Here is a 21,936-nt window from a genome sequence, read left to right on the forward strand (position 1 = left end):
GGTTTCATTACACATTTTGCACAGTTTGGCTTTTACAGGTTCTCTATTTTACTACATTCAACCTTGTCATAAATAAGCTGAGTGTGGCTTAAAAGTTACAGATTTTCCCCTTAGAACAGCAGAATGAGCTCACTGATGGATGCTCAGGTAACTCATTATAGAACCAGGAATAAATGATTTTTATCCAAAGATGCTTGCATTTCGGAAGAGAAGGCGCTAGTGGCAGTAGATTGCTCCCCGCAGTGGGATGGCCGGCCTGACAATGGAGCAGCTGGTCTGCAGCTGCGCTCCTCGCCCTGGGAACCTTCGTGCCGGACTCTTGTTCCAGATGTTCTGTGGAATAATTGCGTGGGTGCGCAGCGGTTCTCACTGTCTGCAGCGCTCATCTTTCATTTGTTCCTCTGGCTTCTTTTATTTCATGTTTTCTCGCATTCTTCTTCCTTTACTCATTGTCTTGCCTTCGGATCTAGCGAGGTGTCGGTGTCTGTCGTCCTCTGCGCGCTGGCTTCATTATCCGCGATGCCTTGTATGTTGTAGCATCTTGTAATGTTCTCTGCTGGAGCTTCCCTCCCCACCCGTCACCAATCATCGTTATTTCTCTTTATCTTATAGGGAAGGCTTTTGACATCACTTACGTACGATTAAAGTTTCATACCAGCCGCCCAGAGAGCTTTGCCCTATACAAGCGCACACAAGAGGACGGTCCGTGGATCCCCTACCAGTACTACAGTGGCTCCTGCGAGAACACCTACCATAAATTCAACCGAGGCTTCATCCGCACCGGAGAGGACGAGCAGCAGGCTCAATGCACCGATGAATTCAGCGATATCTCGCCGCTAACGGGCGGCAATGTCGCCTTCTCTACTCTCGAGGGCAGACCGAGCGCTTACAACTTTGACAACAGTCCCGTCTTGCAGGTACATGAGCCAAATGCGGATGTATTCCTGGCGTACATGCTAGATTTGGTTTCCATTTCCTACAAGCTGCTCTCGATATGGTGACTTAGGCCACCATACACAGTGGACTAATGTTGGCCAAACCCGGTGAGATTGACTGGTTCAGCCAACAGTCTAATGTCTATGGGGCACCGGCCCATGACTGGTGGTCGGTGGAGATGATCGGGCATCTCTGATTTTATACTGCCGATCGCACTTTTGTCCCAAAGACATGTGAGCCGGTGCACTGGAGGATATAGACAGAAGAGGGCCCCAGTGCAAGAACAATTTATGGGCCCTTTCCAGCCTAACCGCTCAACAAAATACAACTACACAGGCTGCACCGATATATGTCCGCCCCGAGACAACGGCTTTCTCATAGAGAACAGGGGAGCACCCGAACGAGCGAGTGCTCTCGTGTATGGGCGAGACAGCGGAGATAGTCGATGGCCCAACAATCAGCCAAGGCATTGTTCATCCAAAAGCCACCTAATATGTATGGGTGCCATTAAACAGATGGTCGTCTACCTGTCTGGCCACCATGTACTTTTCACCTGGCATGATTGCCAGACTTTAACCCCATTCACATATTGGGTATTGGCCAAAGATGTCCACATCAATCCCAAAATCCACATAATATCCGCCGCCTGCAATGCTGGTGAATGAGGTTTTCATTAACCCGTTCACATAAAGCAGAACATTTTATGTGCAGATTTTCTTGCCCTGTGTGAAATACCGGTATTCCATGGGGCTGGGATCTACGATGCACCAAATGGCATCGGCACGGCATTCCAGTAGAGGTACAGGTTGAGTTTGCCGTGGGTGAGCAATAATCTCAGGACTAGTCCCCGTGTATTCTGCAGTATGGCGACTGTATGGCGACTCCTCACTGCCCACGACTCTTCATTTCTTACAGGACTGGGTGACGGCCACGGATATCCGAGTGACTCTGAACAGACTCAACACTTTTGGGGACGAGGTGTTCAGTGACCCTAAGGTGCTGAAGTCCTATTACTATGCCATCTCTGACTTTGCAGTAGGAGGCAGGTGAGTTTCCATTCACTGACCGGGACTTTGTGCTTTATTCTCCTCTTCATGTTCTGCAGGAATGATTGATTACATGCAATGGTGAAAAGTCAACCCTAAAGGTAGCCGCCAGCCCCCCTGACATTCCCGATAATGCTTGTTACATACTACCTATAGCACCTCTGGATACCATCGCCCGGTGTTTGGTGAAATACAGACATTGACTATTGGATGTTACTATTCAGTTGTTAATGGGGCATAACCCTGCACAATGTTATCACTGCTAACCGTGTCCTCTGCTGCGCACAGCCACACCGTATTACCAAAGGGAAGGGTGATCTCCATTAATCGGTTCAAAAATTTTCATAGAGGAATGGCACAAGAAATGTTAAAAAAAAAAAAAAAGCTATAGTTTTGTTACTAAAACAGTCACGCCATGTTCATGGCTGATGGGTCTTTTTTCGGAGTAGACCCTGGGTGTGCGGTGGGTGGTCTTGCTGTGGGATTATCTTACACCAGCTTAAGCTTGTCATACTAGAATGACCCTGGCCCCCCTATATACAGGCAGGTGTCCGGCCTCAGGATGTCCTTCTATTGACAGGTCCTTCAATTTCCTATTACTTCATGGACTTTGCCAGTCATTGCACTGGCTGCCCATATATCCCAGGATCCAATTCACACTGCTTGTGCTCACCCACAAAGCTCTCCACAGTGCAGCACCCCCCTACACTCCACCCTCCTCTCTATCACCACAAAGCTCTCCACAGTGCAGCACCCCCTACATCTCCACCCTCCTCTCTATCACCACAAAGCTCTCCACAGTGCAGCACCCCCTACATCTCCCCCTCATCTCTATCACTACAAAGTTCTCCACAGTGCAGCACCCCCTACATCTCCCCCTCATCTCTATCACCACAAAGCCCTCCACAGTGCAGCACCCCCTACATCTCCTCCTCATCTCTGTCTATCACCACAAAGCTCTCCACAGTGCAGCACCCCCTACATCTCCTCCTCATCTCTATCACCACAAAGCTCTCCACAGTGCAGCCCCCCTACATCTCCACCCTCATCTCTATCACCACAAAGCCCTCCACAGTGCAGCACCCCCTACATCTCCCCCTCATCTCTATCACCACAAAGCCCTCCACAGTGCGGCACCCCCTACATCTCCCCCTCATCTCTATCACCACAAAGCTCTCCACAGTGCAGCGCCCCCTACATCTCCACCCTCCTCTCTGTCTATCACCACAAAGCTCTCCACAGTGCAGCACCCCCTACATCTCCCCCTCCTCTCTATCACCACAAAGCTCTCCACAGTGCAGCACCCCCTACATCTCCCCCTCATCTCTATCACCACAAAGCTCTCCACAGTGCAGCACCCCCTACATCTCCCCCTCATCTCTATCACCACAAAGCTCTCCACAGTGCAGCACCCCCTACATCTCCTCCTCATCTTTATCACCACAAAACTCTCCACAGTGCAGCACCCCCTACATCTCCTCCTCATCTCTATCACCACAAAGCTCTCCACAGTGCAGCACCCCCTACATCTCCACCCTCCTCTCTATCACCACAAAGCTCTCCACAGAGCAGCACCCCCTACATCTCCACCCTCCTCTCTATCACCACAAAGCTCTCCACAGAGCAGCACCCCCTACATCTCCACCCTCCTCTCTATCACCACAAAGCTCTCCACAGTGCAGCACCCCCTACATCTCCCCCTCATCTCTATCATCACAAAGCTCTCCACAGTGCAGCACCCCCTACATCTCCCCCTCATCTGTCTATCACCTCAAAGCTCTCCACAGTGCAGCACCCCCTACATCTCCCCCTCATCTCTGTCTATCACCACAAAGCTCTCCACAGTGCAGCACCCCCTACATCTCCCCCTCATCTCTGTCTATCACCACAAAGCCCTCCACAGTGCAGCACCCCCTACATCTCCACCCTCCTCTCTATCACCACAAAGCTCTCCACAGTGCAGCACCCCCTACATCTCCTCCTCATCGCTATCACCACAAAGCTCTCCACAGTGCAGCACCCCCTACATCTCCTCCTCATCTCTATCACCACAAAGCTCTCCACAGTGCAGCACCCCCTACATCTCCTCCTCATCTCTATCACCACAAAGCTCTCCACAGTGTGGCACCCCCTATATCTCCCCCTCATCTGTCTATCACCACAAAGCTCTCCACAGTTTGGCACCCCCTATATCTCCCCCTCATCTGTCTATCACCCCACCCGTTCTCTACGCTCTGCAAATGACTTTCGACTAACATCCACACTAATTCGAACCTCCCACTCCCGAATCCAAGACTTCTTCCGAGCTGCACCAAACCTCTGGAACAGTCTACCCCAAGAAGTTAGGACATATCACAACTTACTCAGCTTCAGACGCTCCCTAAAAACGCATCTTTTTAGGGCGGCCTATCACACTCCCTAGCCAAACTAATATCACCTAATCACTATACAACTTCTCAGAACATAACCCCACGTCAAACTCCATGGCACCCAAATGCATCTCAAGGCTCTGGCCAACTGGTCCAGGAAGCAATTATCTATCCCCTATGAGATGGCTGGATTGTCATTGTAAATAAGCACTTGTACCTTGCCCCTCCCCCCACCTCATTGTAGATTGTAAGCTCTCACGAGCAGGGTTGCCATTTTTCCCTTTAAATATTGTATCTTCTATAATTGTTACTTGTTTGTATATGTTTATGTATATGATATGTATATGAGCCTCCTGAATTGTAAAGCGCTGCAGAATATGTTGGCGCTATAGAAATAAAGATTATTATTATTATTATGGACAGGAGGACGCTCGGGCCTTTCCTGCTCCTCATGTGCGCAGCGTTCCTGCTCTTGTTCCAGCTTCATTCTCCTATTGTGTAACCATCTTCTGGATAGTAAATCGTGAGAACAGCCGGATTAGTGTTAGGACACTGGCGGACAAGCCAAGATTTGTAGGGCGTAGTTCCTTCTGCTGCTCCTCTGAGTATCATCTGCTTGTGTCATCCAGAACATGTCTCTTGTTTTCAGGTGCAAGTGTAACGGCCACGCCAGCGAATGTGTGCGCAACGAGTACAGCAGGCTGGTGTGCAACTGCAAGCACAACACATTCGGCGTGGACTGTGAAAAATGTTTACCCTTCTTCAACGACCGGCCCTGGAGGAGAGCGACGGCGGAGAGTGCCAACGAGTGCTTGCGTGAGCAACGGGTTTTGTGTTTTCTTTTTGATAGTTGCAAAATAGTAGAACCCATCCCCCCGTTCCCCGATCCCTCCACCCTTATGTATAAGCCATTAAAATCTGATATCTATGGGAGGGCATTAAGCCTTCGTCTTGTACACATTTGTGTCCTATTTACATGTGCCGTTAGATTGCACTTTATAGATGAGCCCTCTGCATTGCTTACCGTCACATTCCGCCATAGTGATGCTACCGGCCGTGCCTGCTGCAGACGCTGCCCCTCTGACCTGTATACTCACTAATAACTTACAGCTGCACTTATCCTTCTCGTTTCTCATGTATATTTTCTATTTTATTCCTTTTTCCAGCCTGTAGTTGTAACGGCCGCTCTCAGGAGTGTTACTTTGACCCCGAGCTTTACCGGTCGTCTGGTCATGGTGGTCATTGTACGGGGTGTTCCGGCAATACAGACGGTCCAAACTGCGAGCGTTGTAAAGAAAACTACTATCGGCAGAATGAGGATGAACATTGCCTGGCCTGCAATTGTAACCCTGTTGGTAAGTGTTTATAGCTACTCCTTAATCCTTCATAGAGGTTCCTTGATTTAGTTTGTGTTCAACATATTTGCTTTGCAGAAACAATGGGAAAGTTTAGTGACAGCCCATGTGCAGGCAGCATTGGGGGCCCCGTCACTTAATATTTTTTTATTCATTAAAACCTCTTTGAAAAGGCCACCATAAACTGCGCTAAAAATGGGGAGAAGGGGCAGCCTCTGATCCCGTGCAGCAGCATGCCCTTGTCTTCCAGCTCCCTCCTGCCCTGGAGTAAGGGGCACAATGCGGTCTTCCAGCTCTCTCCTGCCCTGGAGTAAGTAGCACAATGCGGTCTTCCAGCTCTCTCCTGCCCTGGAATAAGGAGCACAATGCTGTCTACCAGCTCTCTCCTGCCCTGGAGTAACTGTATAGAACTGTGGAAAAAAAGCGCAGATAGGGTATTACCCCAATAATATGGGGTGAGGGATGGGGAGTGAATACTCACCAGATGGAGTTGTGCAAGTCACAACCCCTTTGACAGCATGAGAATCGTTGATCCAGGCAGCAGCCACCCCACGGCAGATAACAGAGAACAGTAGAGATAGGTGATAAAGCCGCGCCACAGATCACTTCAGGAACAGTAAGATTAACGTATCTTTATTGGCATAGGTCTACGCGTTTCAGGAGCCCCGCTCCCTTCCTCAGGACCGTGAAGAACCAAGAGACATCAAATCATGATTTGATGTCTCTTGGTTCTTCACGGTCCTGAGGAAGGGAGCGGGGCTCCTGAAACGCGTAGACCTATGCCAATAAAGATACGTTAATCTTACTGTTCCTGAAGTGATCTGTGGCGCGGCTTTATCACCTATCTCTACTGTTCTCTGTTATCTGCCCTGGAGTAAGGGACACATTGCGGTCTTCCAGCTCCCTCCTGCCCTGGAGTAAGTGGCACAATGCGGTCTTCCAGCTCCCTCCTGCCCTGGAGTAAGTGGCACAATGCGGTCTTCCAGCTCCCTCCTGCCCTGGAGTAAGTGGCACAATGCGGTCTTCCAGCTCCCTCCTGTCCTGGAGTAAGTGGCACAATGCGGTCTTCCAGCTCCCTCCTGCCCTGGAGTAAGTGGCACAATGCGGTCTTCCAGCTCTCTCCTGCCCTGGAGTAAGGGGCACATTGCTCCTCTGCACTCAGAGGCATAAACATAGCATTATGTTACCAGCATTATGGAACCAAAAGGTCAATTTGGCAAATATGAGAAGACCAATTTAAAGACCATTTAAGCACCATGATAGTTGGTTCCCCGGTAGAGATTCTGCATTGTGACCCTCTTTGCGTTATCGCTTTCACTGCATTCAGTCGGAGATTACACCAACGCTGTGAAGTGATCATGAGGAGAAATCGAAACCTTGGCAGCTCCCAGGTATCCGCTGCTCGATGTGCCATCCGAAGAATGTGATCTCATGGGACGAAGCACAAAGAAGGGTGAAATGCATGATGCACGCTCACTTTACAAAGGGGTCTGCTTCAATCGGGAGGTTTAGATTTAAATTTAAAGGGATTGTCCAGTGAAATCAAAGAGTGGCTACAACTTACTGATCGATGGGCTCCAATCATTGGGAGTCTCACCGAATGTCAGAACAAGGAATTTTTAACCCTGTTACAAAATGGAGCGGCGGGTTGGATCCCGATCATCACTCCATGCATTCTCTATGGGTTGAGCACAGTGCCTGGCAGCCCCATAGGGAATGAATGGAGCACCATCGAGTGCGCACACAGCGGATCCATTCTATTGGGGATAACAGAGCCCCGGTCTGTAATTCTGTGCAATTTGCAGTTATTGGACCTCCCCTGATGGTGATCGCTTATCTTGTGGACCATTGATCATTTGTTTTACTAGACTGCACCAAATCTGCCCATGCACCTTGGACTCAGGCAGCCACATGCTTGTTTGGCCAATGGTTGTCTCTTTTGACTCCCCCATACGTGGGATGGCTAGGGGGCTCCCATACACAAAAGGTTGGTCAGATTAAAGTTGTCCGGACCCACCTGATGTGTAAAGTCTGTTCCTTTATAGGGCTTCACTGTATACATATATACTGATCTGGTCAGCTCTTTGGGGGATGGGGGGGGTCAGCAGGGTCAGGTATATACTGTACAGTACATACATTTCGCCATTCGCCCGCTCTGATGTCTGTTTTATTGCTCGGTTCGATGCTTATCTTCACATCCTTTCCTGGAAAATCTCTCCTGGGTCTGAAACAAACAACAAATGGTTGTGTAAACACTGGGGTCTGGAGCAGACGGTGTCCAGCATGGCGTCCAGTGTAAATAAGCATCACGCTGTCCTCTAAACAAAGGAGACCTCCCGTCCTCTGATCTCTGCATTCCTGCCCGGCCTCCCGGGGATCAGATCCCTCCAGTACGGGCCATTATCTTCCCGATAGCTGCCGATATAGGCATTGGATATAGGCATTGGATATAGGCATTGGATATAGGCATTGGATATAGTCCTTTTACATTCTCACATCTCACAGTGATATAGAGAGAACGGTTATCCACGAAATCTGGTCCCTGGGCTCATGCTTTGTTTTATTCTTCCTTTTTATTACTTTTTATATAACAATTTCCAGCTGCTCGTCCACAATGTGATCGACAGGATCCGCTTGTAATTTAATTACGGTTTATACATAATCTCACGAATCTTCCTCAGCCAATGTTCACATTTAGCATACAGTTCCCACATAAACACTGAGGAGAGTCCCCCATACACAGGATTCTTTATGAGAAAGCCGCTGCGAGTCTAAGATGGCGGCTGCTTTTTTTCTCAGAACACTGAAGAATTTAACTTGTCGAATCCTTCTCGCACGCCTTACATGTTAGATTGCTGATGGCCAATATTGGCGAGTTCTGGCAACAATAGTCTAATGTTAATAGGACAAAGAGAGGAAGCTGATGAATAGGCATAAAAAAAGATAAAAATACATCCTTCGTAGCAATACCACAATCTGTCGCAAAGTCATACCACCCCAAAAAAAAAAAATCTGGTGTGTAATTGCGGTGGGGAGGTGTCAGCTCCGGCGGTGGTGAGGCGGCAGCGGGATCTTTGGAGACTGTAGACATTTCTGAACAGATGGGTTTTCAGGTTCCGGTTGAAGCTTGCACATGTAGCAGATAATCTGACTTGTTGAGGCAGCGAATTCCAGAAGACTGGGGATGCTCTGGAGAAGTCTTAGAGGCGGTTGGGTGAGGAGCGAATGAGAGAGGAGGAGATCTTGAGAAGAGCGGAGATTACGTGTTGGAGTGTAGCGGGAGATTAGTTCAGAGATATATAGAGGAGACAGATTATGCACAGCTTTGTAGGTCAGTGTTAGTAGTTTGAATTGGATACGGTGGAAGATTGGGAGCCAGTGGAGGGACATGCAGAGGGGAGAAGCGGGGTGGTATTGAGGAGAGAGGTGGATCATTCTGGCAGCAAAATTAAATATGTACTGGAGAGGGGCGAGCGTGTTAGCAGGGAGGCCACAGAGGAGGATGTTGCAGTAGTCGAGGCGGGAGATTATGAGAGCATGCGCTAGCATTTTCGTAGATTGAGAATTGAAGAAAGGGCGGATTCTGGAAATATTTTAGAGTTGAAGACGGCAGGAGGTGGTGATGAATTGGATGTGTGGTATGAAGGACAAGGCAGAGTCGAGGGTCACTCCGAGGCAGCGGACTTTGGGTACTGGCGAGAGCCTGGTGTTATTTATTGTAATAGATCAGGTGGAGAGGGTATGTGAGATGGGAATTAGGAACATGACTGAGTGAATTAGACCTGGATTACTTAACCAAAAAGTGATCGAATAAATACGATGCCTGAGAAATCCATGATTATCCTTAATGGACGCTGACAATGAGAATGAATATAAATAAAATGAGAAATGGAAAAATTACAAACAGTGGCTGGGACAATACCCGGGATGACTGTTCCTCGGGGATGATGCTTACCCCATGTTATAGTGTTTGGGGACCTTAAGACCTGCGACTAGACGCAGCACAATATCAAATCTGCACGTTTTAGGCCTTGCTCTGTCTGTTGCTCTGTCTGTTGCTCTGTCTGTTGCTCTGTCTGTTGCTCTGTCTGTTGCTCTGTCTGTTGCTCTGTCTGTTGCTCTGTCTGTTGCTCTGTCTGTTGCTCTGTCTGTTGCTCTGTCTGTTGCTCTGTCTGTTGCTCTGTCTGTTGCTCTGTCTGTTGCTCTGTCTGTTGCTCTGTCTGTTGCTCTGTCTGTTGCTCTGTCTGTTGCTCTGTCTGTTGCTCTGTCTGTTGCTCTGTCTGTTGCTCTGTCTGTTGCTCTGTCTGTTGCTCTGTCTGTTGCTCTGTCTGTTGCTCTGTCTGTTGCTCTGTCTGTTGCTCTATTTTATTCTATTTTTTTAATATAGCTAGGTGTGGTGCATTTGGACAAATGGGAACTTTCTTTAGACCTAAGAAAAAAATAAATGCCTTGCTCTTTTTTGTGATCAGATCAAGCATTCATCACCGGACAACTCCCATCGCGCCCTGAGGGCTACAGCTTTGAACAATTTTTTTTAACTTCGTTTTATTAACAATTTCAAACATGGTACAACTGACATTTGCCATATAAAGATAGCTCCGTATATAGATAGTAATATTTAAATATAACAATAAACAGTCATATAAAGTCCATAATATCTTTAGCACTTAAAATAGAACAATGTTATTATCCATACTACTTATCATTTGCATATATATCTAATTTTATATTGAGCATAAGAACAGCTCTAACTATCAGCATGACCATATTTTGAAAACAAGATAGAAAGAGGAATAGAAAAAGGAAGAAAGAAAGAACAACAGCCACATTGCATTATTATACCTCAATATATCATTGGACAGTGTTTCATATCCCAACATCTAGCGGGAACCACCATTATCCGCATAATCTCCCTCAAACCTCCGCAAGTGTGTCTGGAGAAGAATTCCACAAACCCCAGATTTTGTTAAATTTTCCCGGGCACCCCCTATTATAATATACCACCCGCTCATAGACTATGGTTGCATTGACTAGTTTAACCCAGGACCTCACAGTTGGATTCGAATCTCCCATCCACCTCAGAGCTATTAATTTCCTAGCCAGAAACAATGCCTCTCTGAGGAATATTGTCATGTAATGATCCCAGAACTCTTCCTCCACCCCCCAAACAGGCATATCAAAGGGTCACACAAAACAGGAATCCACACATCGATGTCAGCAGAGATGTCACTCCCCGCCAGTACGAAGATATATTGGGACATCTCCAGATCATATGTATGAAATTTGCCCCTGAGAGACGACGCCTCGGGCACTCCGATGTACGAGAACGGCCCATACTAAATAATCGAGTTGGAGTAAGGTATGCCTGGTGGACAATGTAGCATTGAATCAATTTATTATTAACCGAAGGGGATACCGCAGTCGGAGATTCCAATATCTCTTCCCATTCCTCTCCCTGTAGAGAGGGAATTAGAGATTTCCATCTATCCTGGGCTGGCAAGGGGTCCGACTCCACCCCCACTGACAACAGGTAAGTATATATAGCTGAGATGAGGCCTCGAGGTCCTTGTGATTTTAGAATACCTATCATAGGAAGTGATGATATCAATTTCCTCACTCCAATTTTCTGTATGTGGGATTGAATCGCTGTGCGAATCTGCAGGTATCTAAAAAACTGTGATCTTGGGACATTATATTCAATCTGGACTTGTTCAAAGGACTTGAAGGTTGTGGTTCCCGGGACAAAAAGATCACCTAATGCACTGACGCTGTGAGTGGCCCAGAATTGCGCCGAGGGGTGATCTCTCAGAGTATGGAAGTGGCTATTCCCCCATAATGGGAGTTCCGCCACCACCCCTTCGAAGTGTACCACCCTCTCGGCTTGTCGCCAGACTAATCTTGCCAACCTGAGGAGGGGTAATTGCCGTGGTGTTCTCAGTCCATCTGATTCCAGAAAACCCACTAAACAATCAGTCCCAGCCGCGTGTGCCAAGTGACTCTCAGAGTTTGGCAGCTGACATCCAGGCATCCAAGTCTCTAGTGCCCTAAGCTGTCCCGCGAGGTAGTAGAGGAAGAACTCCGGTAAAGCCATCCCTCCCAGTCTTTTGGATCTCTGTAAAATGGATAACCGAAGTTTGGGTCTGGATTTCCCCCATATGAAAGAGGTAGTAAGCGAGTTCAACATTGAGAAGAAGGATTTGGGTACTGATACTGCACTATGTTGTAGTGTATAACTAAGCTTTGGAAGTAATATCATTTTGATTAAATTTATTCTGCCAACCACTGACAGGGGTAGCTTGCTCCACAAGTTATATTTAAGTTTAACGTGCTCCAGAAGTGGTGTTATACTCGTCTGCAGGTCTAGTGTATGGTCTTTCTGTATGTGTATTCCCAGGTATTTAAAGCTAGTTACCACTTGCAAAGGTGACCTACCCTCCATTGAAATTCCAGACCCATGCATTAATGGCATCAAAGCCGACTTATCCCAGTTGATGCGTAGTCCCGAAAACTCCCCAAATGTATCTATAGTGTCTATAACCACCGGTAGAGTCTCTTGCACTCGATCTAAGAAGACAACCATGTCATCCGCATACAATCCTATTTGATCTGTTCGGTCGGCTATAGTGATTCCAGTGATCTGTGGATGAGAGCGGATTCTAATTGCCAAAGCTTCAATAACTAGTGCAAACAATGCTGGAGACAGAGGGCATCCCTGTCTTGGGCCCCGATTCAATGCGAAGGGTGTAGACATAGCACCATTGACTAGTATCCTGGCTGTCGGGGACCTATACAACATATGAATCCAGTTATTGAATTTAGGCCCAAAAGCGAATCTCTGGAGGCAGGCAAATAAAAATGGCCATTCTACCGAGTCAAATGCCTTGGCCGCGTCCAGCGAGGCCAAGGCCCACTCGTTCTCCTGGACCAGTGTGCTATATTGCACTATGGACTGGACCCGTCTTATATTTATAGAGGTGTTTTTCCCAGGCATAAATCCGGTTTGATCTGGGTGAACTATACTCAATATGACTGAATTAAGCCTGGACGCCAGTATTTTGGTAAAGATCTTGTAATCCACGTTAACTAGGGATATAGGACGGTATGAACCGCAGTCTAGTGGGTCTTTACCCTCCTTCCTCAGCACGACTATATGTGCTTCGTACAATGAGGCAGGCAGAGAGTCGCCGGCTGAAAAATGTGAGAAAACCTCTAAAAGAATCGGGGCCAATACGTCACAATATTTACTATAGAATTCTATGGGAAGGCCATCTGGACCCGGGGATTTCCCCCTAGCCATATCCGAGATGGCAGTAATCACTTCATCCAGTGTGATGTCCGCCTCCAGAGACTCCCGTTGTGATTCACTCAAAGTGGGAAACTCCAAATCCGACAAATATGTCACGCAACTTTGAACTCCATGAGGATTTCTAGATGTGTATAGGGTTTTATAGTATTCACAAAAGCACTCTAAAATATCTTCAGGGGATGTAGCTATTGAGCCATCCATCCTCCGTATACCCAATATTGTATTTGAAGTGTTGTGTTGCCTAACCATATATGCCAATAATTTACTGGATTGATTTCCAAGCTCAAAATTTGATTGTCGGGTAAAGAACAATTTGCGTTTGGACTTGGTCTCAGAGTGCTGCATATATAACCTATATCATTGCATCCAGGCCGCCCTATTTCCATCGGTTGGGGCCGATATATATATTGCCTCTAAGTCCCTAAGTCTCCCCTCTACTATATCATCCTCAGTTTTAGTCACTCTTTTAAGATATGTTATGGTTGAAGACAAACACCCTCTAAGGTAGGCTTTAAGGGTGTCCCACACCAAGTTAATATTCCAGGGTTTAGGGTGGGCTTCCAGGAAATCCTCTATTTGGGTCAGAGTTCTATCACTTTGATCTATTAGTTTTAGCCAAAAGGGGTTTAACCTCCAAAAGGGTTTACCAACACCTTGGTTAGTCTTCATAGTAAGAATCACTGGGCTGTGATCTGATATGCCCCTGACCCCGTGTACCACGTCATCCACCCAGGTTGCGATATTGCTCGACCCAAAAATATAATCTAGTCGGGACAGCGTGCGTCTAGTAGAAGAATGACATGTATATTCTCGGGTGTTAGGATGCCGGAGTCGCCAAAGGTCAATCCACCCACCTCCCTCCGCGCATTGCTGCAAATCAGTCAAGTGTGTGGCCGAATGTTGTCCCCCTCCATCCATCCGAAACCTGTCCTGCTCCTCATTCATCACAAGATTAAAATCCCCCATACATAACACATAAGCATCTGGATAATTGAGGGCAAAGCTCATTGCTTGTTTAAGAATGGAGATGCGAGCTGGCGGGGGGGGGGGGGGGTTGTAAATACATAACAGCACATAATCTCTAGAGTTTATAGACGCATATATAAACACAAATCGCCCCTCCGGGTCACGCCTCACCACCTTCACTTCCCAACGGATATGTCTATGGACCAATAGAGAGACACCCCTGGAGCAGCTGGTGTGGAACGCATGTGCCGACCATTGTACCCACGGTTTGTTTACTAGTCTGGCTGTGTCCCGTGTGAGGTGAGTCTCTACCAGTACCACCAGTTGGGCCTTGACTTGCTTAATTTGGGAGAATACCTTAATACGTTTTTTGGGCGATTTAAGGCCTCTGACATTCCAGGTCATAAATATTAGCTCTGACCCCATATCACATAGATCTTTTTATAGAACCAGGATCCCAGGTATAAGACGCTTTCTGCCCTGCAAGTAAGTGTGGTTAACCCTCCAACAGTAATAAGCCTGTCCCTGCAAAGAAATAAAGTTAATGCAATTGCAGCTGTAAACATATAGAACCAATATCGAACTTCAGGACCTTTCCGATAAGTCCTGTAAAACATTTCAAACATCAATGGGGATACCACCACTGAATACAGTGTCCTGGTATAGGTGGTATAAGGGTGCACAAGATAGGGCTCCCATTTCACAAGAACCAATTCCTGGCCAATTCCTCCATAACTCGAGGCACGGGGAAGTCCCATCTGTCTCCAAAGGGGGCTTCAAGCAACCATGAAATAAGAGGGTCGCCAGGGGGCACAGAAAATGTCACCTAGGAAAGTAATCTCATGGCTTCTGCCCCTTAGGTTTCGGGTGTACCTGTAGCCAGTCCTCAGCCTCAGCAGGTGTAGTAAAAAACAGAGGCGACCCTTCATGCACTATGCGGAGCCGGGCAGGGTACAGCATAGAGTAGATGATGTTCCGCTCCCTTAATTTCTTCTTCACCTCCATGAAGTGGGCCCTCTGTTTCTGGAGGTCCACCGAAAAGTCCGGAAAGATCGAGAGCGCAGCATTATTGAACTTGAGTGGGCTCTTCTGTCGGGCCAGACGGAGTGCTGTATCTCTATCTCTGTAGTTGAGCATCCTTGCTAAAAAGGGACGTGGTGGCGCGCCTGGAATAGGAGGCCTCGTTGGAACTCTGTGCGCCCTCTCCACCGCAAATGTTGAGGAGAACTCATCTCCGAGATTACATTTCAGCCACTCCTCCAGGAATTGTTCCGGATGCTGACCTTCCGAGCGCTCTGGCAGTCCTATGATTCGTATATTGTTTCGACGCATGCGGTTCTCCAGATCGTCTGCTTTTTGGCGCCATGCATTTGCCGATCCGGCCATTGTTGTCATTTTTGTTTTGAGTGTTACAGTTTGATCCTCAAGTTCAGACACTCGCGTCTCGACTTACGCTGTTCGGGCCCTCAGGGTTTGCATGTCCTGACGCAGGAGGGCCACCTCTGAATGTACCTGCTCAATCTTCCCTTTGAGGGAGCTGTTGCTTGTAGAAATTGCTTGTAGAAGCTGTTCATACACCTGCCTCAGGGTTAAATCATCTTTATCCTCTGACCCGTCATCCAATAGTGCCTGACCTTTTGGGGTGGCATTTCTCTTGGCTTTAGGGGCATCTGCCTGACCACCCCTTGCGAACTCCTTAAGTTTGTCAATAGCTCCACTTTGTTTAGGGGGACTCATATTGATACACTGGGGATTTGCTGATTCTGCACCCCTCTCTTATCGTGCCCCCGTGCGTCTGAATCTGTGCCTTTATAATGTCTATTTAGTGATATGTCTGTCTCCACTTCCTCACCACGTCCAGAGAGCCGGAAAACAGCCACTTATATGGTGGATAATAAGAATGAAGGGAGTCCCAGGGCAGCACAGCACTCAGGGTGTATTTATCAGGATGATGCAGGCCTGCACAGCGTGGGGACTTCAATATGTGTCACTTATTTGTTTTCATGTGTCAGGAAAAATCTGCAGGGCCCGTTTTTCAAGGCACACACTCCAGACCCTCCAGCACTCTATGGGTTAAAGTCTTCCACACTGCAGCCGGCCCCCCTAATGTGCTGCACACTGACTGCCAGTTACACAGCTAAGGGAGAATTAACTTCCCTGTGCTCACCACTCCTGGGTCTTCACCTCTGGCCATAAATCTGTCACTCCTCACTGCTCTCCGGAGTCATGCTCTGCTGCTCACTGTGGAAATGCAGGCTGTGGGAAGATGGCTGCTGCTCCACACTCTCCAGCCTCAGGAGATCCAGCAACGCCGTGCAAAAGTCAGGGAATAGCTCAAGTGGGAATCACCAGCCTCCAGATGGTGTCTCCTGTCACAGCAGCAGGTCAGTGAGTAAATGGATCAGGTAACCGGGTGTAAATGGCCAGGATAAGATCAGGATTATAGGAGCTCTCTTCCCATGCGTCCTCTCTGGTCGGCTACATCGCCCCGCCCCCCCAGCTTTGAACAATTTATATAGCAGTTTTGTGTAATAAACCAAAGCTGTAGCCGTCGGGGCACAATGGCAGTTGTAGTTATAGAACGGCTATGTCACTTGTCTTCTAATTTTTCTTCACCATTCTGATTTCTCGCAGGTTCCCTCAGCACCCAGTGCGATAACTATGGCCGCTGCAGCTGTAAACCTGGGGTTATGGGAGAGAAGTGTGACCGATGCCAGCCGGGCTTCCACTCCCTCACGGAGGCTGGATGCAGGTAGCCCCCTACTCACAGATTTCTACCGTGGCCGTTTGTTGTATTGATGAATGTTGTGGTGTATAGCAACTAAATTTTCTTTTTTGTCTTTTTAGGCCCTGTGCATGTAACGCCGCCGGTAGTACAGATGACTGCAATGTGGAGACCGGACGGTGTAGCTGTAAAGATAATGTTGAAGGATTCAACTGTGAAAGGTAGGCTGCAGGCGATATAGAAACCAGCGATGACCACTCATTGCCGATTATCGGCCCATGGAAAACGAGGCACAAATCATTTGAGGAACAAGCAAAATGCTTGTTTGTTCGGGTGTGGGTCTAAAATTCATCGTTATCGGTAGCACCTCAACCGACGTAACCATGGTGTGCTGCCGATGATATGATGTATATGGGGACAGGGACCGTATTAACAATCATTCTATTACCGTCATCCTCCTGTGTAAATCATTTGAAAAATTAAAGCACAGAATAAATTGAATCCAGTCCATGGACGCTCGTCACCGGCTTGAAATCAATGTAAATGGGACTTGAAGGCGATTATTCCCATCTTTGTAAATGGGTATTGCAGGATAGTGCTAGTAAATACAAACGTTTTTTCGTTTTACTGCTTATTAACATGTTCATCCGTTCTTGAGATATTAGCTCTTTTGTTTTAGTTTTACAGCTCGTCGCCTTGGAGACAGACCGCCGCTAAACAGCGGAACATGGGCCGTGCTTACAATCTGTTTCCACTGACCTTTTGTAAGCGCTGTGCTGACGCTGTGCAGCATTGCTGGAGCGCCCCGTTACCTCCTGATCCCGCTCAGTGCACTGCGTGCAATCGAGAGTCTCCAAGACCGAGCGTTCCCCAAACAAAAAAAATAATTTATCAAGGATGGTTCCAAATTATAATAAGCAGTAAATTGCAGAAGTGCGTGTTTTTACAAGAAATATCCATCTATGAAGATTGAAGTAACCCATTAAGGCTTGCGTGATGTCTGAAGGTTTACTCTGTTCTGACGGAAAGCTGCATCATGTTCACCTTATTGGCGGTCTTAGAAAATATTTATTGCACTGAAGAAATAGTGAACTGATGGAGGCCCAAACTTACCATTCACAGGGGCCTACAGATACCTGCGGAAAATATTCCGAGGGTTTTCTCAGCCTAGGCGAGAGGTGAACGGGTCGTCAGTCTTTTCGCTTTCTGTAGAGATGCCGTTATTTTGCATCCACGCGCTGTAAAGATGGTCCTCTGCAGGTTCTGCTGCTATTTTGCAGTCTGTTGTTTTTTTCTGCGTGTTTAATGTGGATTTCATGCCTGCTACAGAGATGCAAACACTGTGCAAATCTACAGCATAAGTAACTTACAATGCACTCTCTGAAAATGTGTATTGCAAGTACGAGCCTCAGTATGTGAAGGCTTATACTTTACATGAGTTCTTCCAGAATCCCAGGGAAATCTTACACAGGGCGGCCATTATTCTTCTGTACAGTACAGGGAGGCCGGATCTTCAGGCAGTCATCACAGAATGCAAATGTGAAGGTAACTATTGGGATTTTATTCAGCCTCTTTCCAATACATGACATTACTTCTCTTCATACGGTAACTCATCAACATCTCTATATAAAGCGTTTCTCCTCAGACCCGTCCTCTCCACAGCGTGTCTAGAGCTGCGCGGTCTGTGCTCGCCTCATACAATGGAGGTGTGGGAGGAAGACAATAGTCCGTGCTGTCCCTCTACTCCTCTCCTCAGATAATACAGAGCCTTATCTGTCCTGAGCCTCCTTATTTATATTGACTGTTTCTCCTCAGACCCGTCCTCTCCACAGCGTGTCTAGAGCTGCGCGGTCTGTACTCGCCTCATACAATGGAGGTGTGGTAGGAAGACAATAGTCCGTGCTGTCCCTCTACTCCTCTCCTCAGATAATACAGAGCCTTATCTGTCCTGAGCCTCCTTATTTATATTGACTGTTTCTCCTCAGACCCGTCCTCTCCACAGCGTGTCTAGAGCTGTGCGGTCTGTGCTCGCCTCATACAATGGAGGTGTGGTAGGAAGAAGAGTCCGTGCTGTCCCTCTACTCCTCTCTTCAGATGATACAGAATCTTGTCTGTCCTGAGCCTCCTTATTTATATCGACCGTTTCTCCTCAGACCCGTCCTCTCCACAGCGTGTCTAGAGTTGCGCGGTCTGTACTCGCCTCATACAATGGAGGTGTGGGAGGAAGACAATAGTCCGTGCTGTCCCTCTACTCCTCTCTTCAGATAATACAGAATCTTGTCTGTCCTCAGCCTCCTTATTTATATCGACCGTTTCTCCTCACAGACCCGTCCTCTCCACAGCGTGTCTAGAGCTGTGCGGTCTGTACTCGCCTCATACAATGCAGGTGTGGTAGGAAGACAATAGTCCGTGCTGTCCCTCTACTCCTCTCCTCAGATAATACAGAATCTTGTCTGTCCTGAGCCTCCTTATTTATATCGACCATTTCTCCTCAGACCCGTCCTCTCCACAGCGTGTCTAGAGCTGTGCGGTCTGTGCTCGCCTCATACAATGGAGGTGTGGGAGGAAGACAATAGTCCGTGCTGTCCCTCTACTCCTCTCCTCAGATAATACAGAGCCTTATCTGTCCTGAGCCTCCTTATTTATATCGACCGTTTCTCCTCAGACCCGTCCTCTCCACAGCGTGTCTAGAGCTGTGCGGTCTGTGCTCGCCTCATACAATGGAGGTGTGGTAGGAAGACAATAGTCCGTGCTGTCCCTCTACTCCTCTTTTCAGATAATACAGAATCTTGTCTATGCTGAGCCTCCTTATTTATATTGACCGTTTCTCCTCAGACCCGTCCTCTCCACAGCGTGTCTAGAGCTGCGCGGTCTGTACTCGCCTCATACAATGGAGGTGTGGTAGGAAGACAATAGTCCGTGCTGTCCCTCTACTCCTCTTTTCAGATGACACAGAATCTTGTCTGTCCTGAGCCTCCTTATTTATATCGACTGTTTCTCCTCAGACCCGTCCTCTTCACAGCGTGTCTAGAGCTGCGCGGTCTGTGCTCGCCTCATACAATGGAGGTGTGGTAGGAAGACAATAGTCCGTGCTGTCCCTCTACTCCTCTTTTCAGATGACACAGAATCTTGTCTGTCCTGAGCCTCCTTATTTATATTGACCGTTTCTCCTCAGACCCGTCCTCTCCACAGCGTGTCTGGAGCTGTGCGGTCTGTGCTCGCCTCATACAATGGAGGGGTGGTAGGAAGACAATAGTCCGTGCTGTCCCTCTACTCCTCTCTTCAGATAATGCAGAGCCTTATCTGTCCTGAGCCTCCTTATTTATATTGACCGTTTCTCCTCAGACCCGTCCTCTTCACAGCGTGTCTGGAGCTGCGCGGTCTGTGCTCGCCTCATACAATGGAGGTGTGGGAGGAAGACAATAGTCCGTGCTGTCCCTCTACTCCTCTCCTCAGATAACACAGAGCCTTGTCTGTCCTGAGCCTCCTTATTTATATCGACCGTTTCTCCTCACAGACCCGTCCTCTTCAGAGCGTGTCTAGAGCTGCGCGGTCTGTACTCGCCTCATACAATGGAGGTGTGGTAGGAAGACAATAGTCCGTGCTGTCCCTCTACTCCTCTCTTCAGATAATACAGAATCTTGTCTGTCCTGAGCCTCCTTATTTATATCGACCGTTTCTCCTCACAGACCCGTCCTCTCCACAGCGTGTCTAGAGCTGTGCGGTCTGTGCTCGCCTCATACAATGGAGGTGTGGTAGGAAGACAATAGTCCGTGCTGTCCCTCTACTCCTCTCTTCAGATAATACAGAGCCTTGTCTGTCCTGAGCCTCCTTATTTATATCGACCGTTTCTCCTCAGACCCGTCCTCTCCACAGCGTGTCTAGAGCTGCGCGGTCTGTGCTCGCCTCATACAATGGAGGTGTGGTAGGAAGACAATAGTCCGTGCTGTCCCTCTACTCCTCTCTTCAGATAATACAGAGCCTTGTCTGTCCTGAGCCTCCTTATTTATATCGACCGTTTCTCCTCAGACCCGTCCTCTCCAGAGCGTGTCTAGAGCTGCGCGGTCTGTACTCTCCTCATACAATGGAGGTGTGGTAGGAAGACAATAGTCCGTGCTGTCCCTCTACTCCTCTCTTCAGATAATACAGAATCTTGTCTGTCCTGAGCCTCCTTATTTATATCGACCGTTTCTCCTCAGACCCGTCCTCTCCACAGCGTGTCTAAAGCTGCGCGGTCTGTACTCGCCTCATACAATGGAGGTGTGGTAGGAAGACAATAGTCCGTGCTGTCCCTCTACTCCTCTCCTCAGATAATACAGAATCTTGTCTGTCCTGAGCCTCCTTATTTATATCGACCGTTTCTCCTCAGACCCGTCCTCTCCACAGCGTGTCTAAAGCTGCGCGGTCTGTACTCGCCTCATACAATGGAGGTGTGGTAGGAAGACAATAGTCCGTGCTGTCCCTCTACTCCTCTCCTCAGATAATACAGAATCTTGTCTATCCTGAGCCTCCTTATTTATATCGACTGTTTCTCCTCAGACCCGTCCTCTCCACAGCGTGTCTAAAGCTGCGCGGTCTGTACTCGCCTCATACAATGGAGGTGTGGTTGGAAGACAATAGTCCGTGCTGTCCCTCTACTCCTCTCTTCAGATAATACAGAATCTTGCCTGCCCTGAGCCTCCTTATTTATATCGACCGTTTCTCCTCAGACCCGTCCTCTCCACAGCGTGTCTAGAGCTGTGCGGTCTGTGCTCGCCTCATACAATGGAGGTGTGGTAGGAAGACAATAGTCCGTGCTGTCCCTCTACTCCTCTCTTCAGATAATACAGAGCCTTGTCTGTCCTGAGCCTCCTTATTTATATCGACCGTTTCTCCTCAGACCCGTCCTCTCCACAGCGTGTCTAAAGCTGCGCGGTCTGTACTCGCCTCATACAATGGAGGTGTGGTAGGAAGACAATAGTCCGTGCTGTCCCTCTACTCCTCTCCTCAGATAATACAGAATCTTGTCTGTCCTGAGCCTCCTTATTTATATCGACCGTTTCTCCTCAGACCCGTCCTCTCCACAGCGTGTCTAGAGCTGCGCGGTCTGTACTCGCCTCATACAATGGAGGTGTGGTAGGAAGACAATAGTCCGTGCTGTCCCTCTACTCCTCTCTTCAGATAATACAGAATCTTGCCTGCCCTGAGCCTCCTTATTTATATCGACCATTTCTCCTCAGACCCGTCCTCTCCA

General features: G+C 48.0%; 1 protein-coding gene across 1 annotated transcript in view; it reads left to right on the top strand.

Annotated features, from left to right (window-relative positions):
- Positions 1-21,936, top strand: part of LAMC1 (laminin subunit gamma 1) — a 205,181-nt gene that overhangs the window by 103,266 nt on the left and 79,979 nt on the right. Inside the window, exons 2-7 of the mRNA XM_075320608.1 lie at positions 613-917; positions 1,852-1,982; positions 5,001-5,167; positions 5,518-5,706; positions 16,613-16,730; positions 16,826-16,924. Of these exons, the coding sequence (XP_075176723.1) occupies positions 613-917; positions 1,852-1,982; positions 5,001-5,167; positions 5,518-5,706; positions 16,613-16,730; positions 16,826-16,924 (1,009 nt within the window). The remainder of the gene's footprint in view (positions 1-612; positions 918-1,851; positions 1,983-5,000; positions 5,168-5,517; positions 5,707-16,612; positions 16,731-16,825; positions 16,925-21,936) is intronic.

The sequence above is a fragment of the Anomaloglossus baeobatrachus genome, chromosome 8 (assembly GCF_048569485.1).
Source record: "Anomaloglossus baeobatrachus isolate aAnoBae1 chromosome 8, aAnoBae1.hap1, whole genome shotgun sequence".
NCBI lineage: Eukaryota > Metazoa > Chordata > Amphibia > Anura > Aromobatidae > Anomaloglossus > Anomaloglossus baeobatrachus.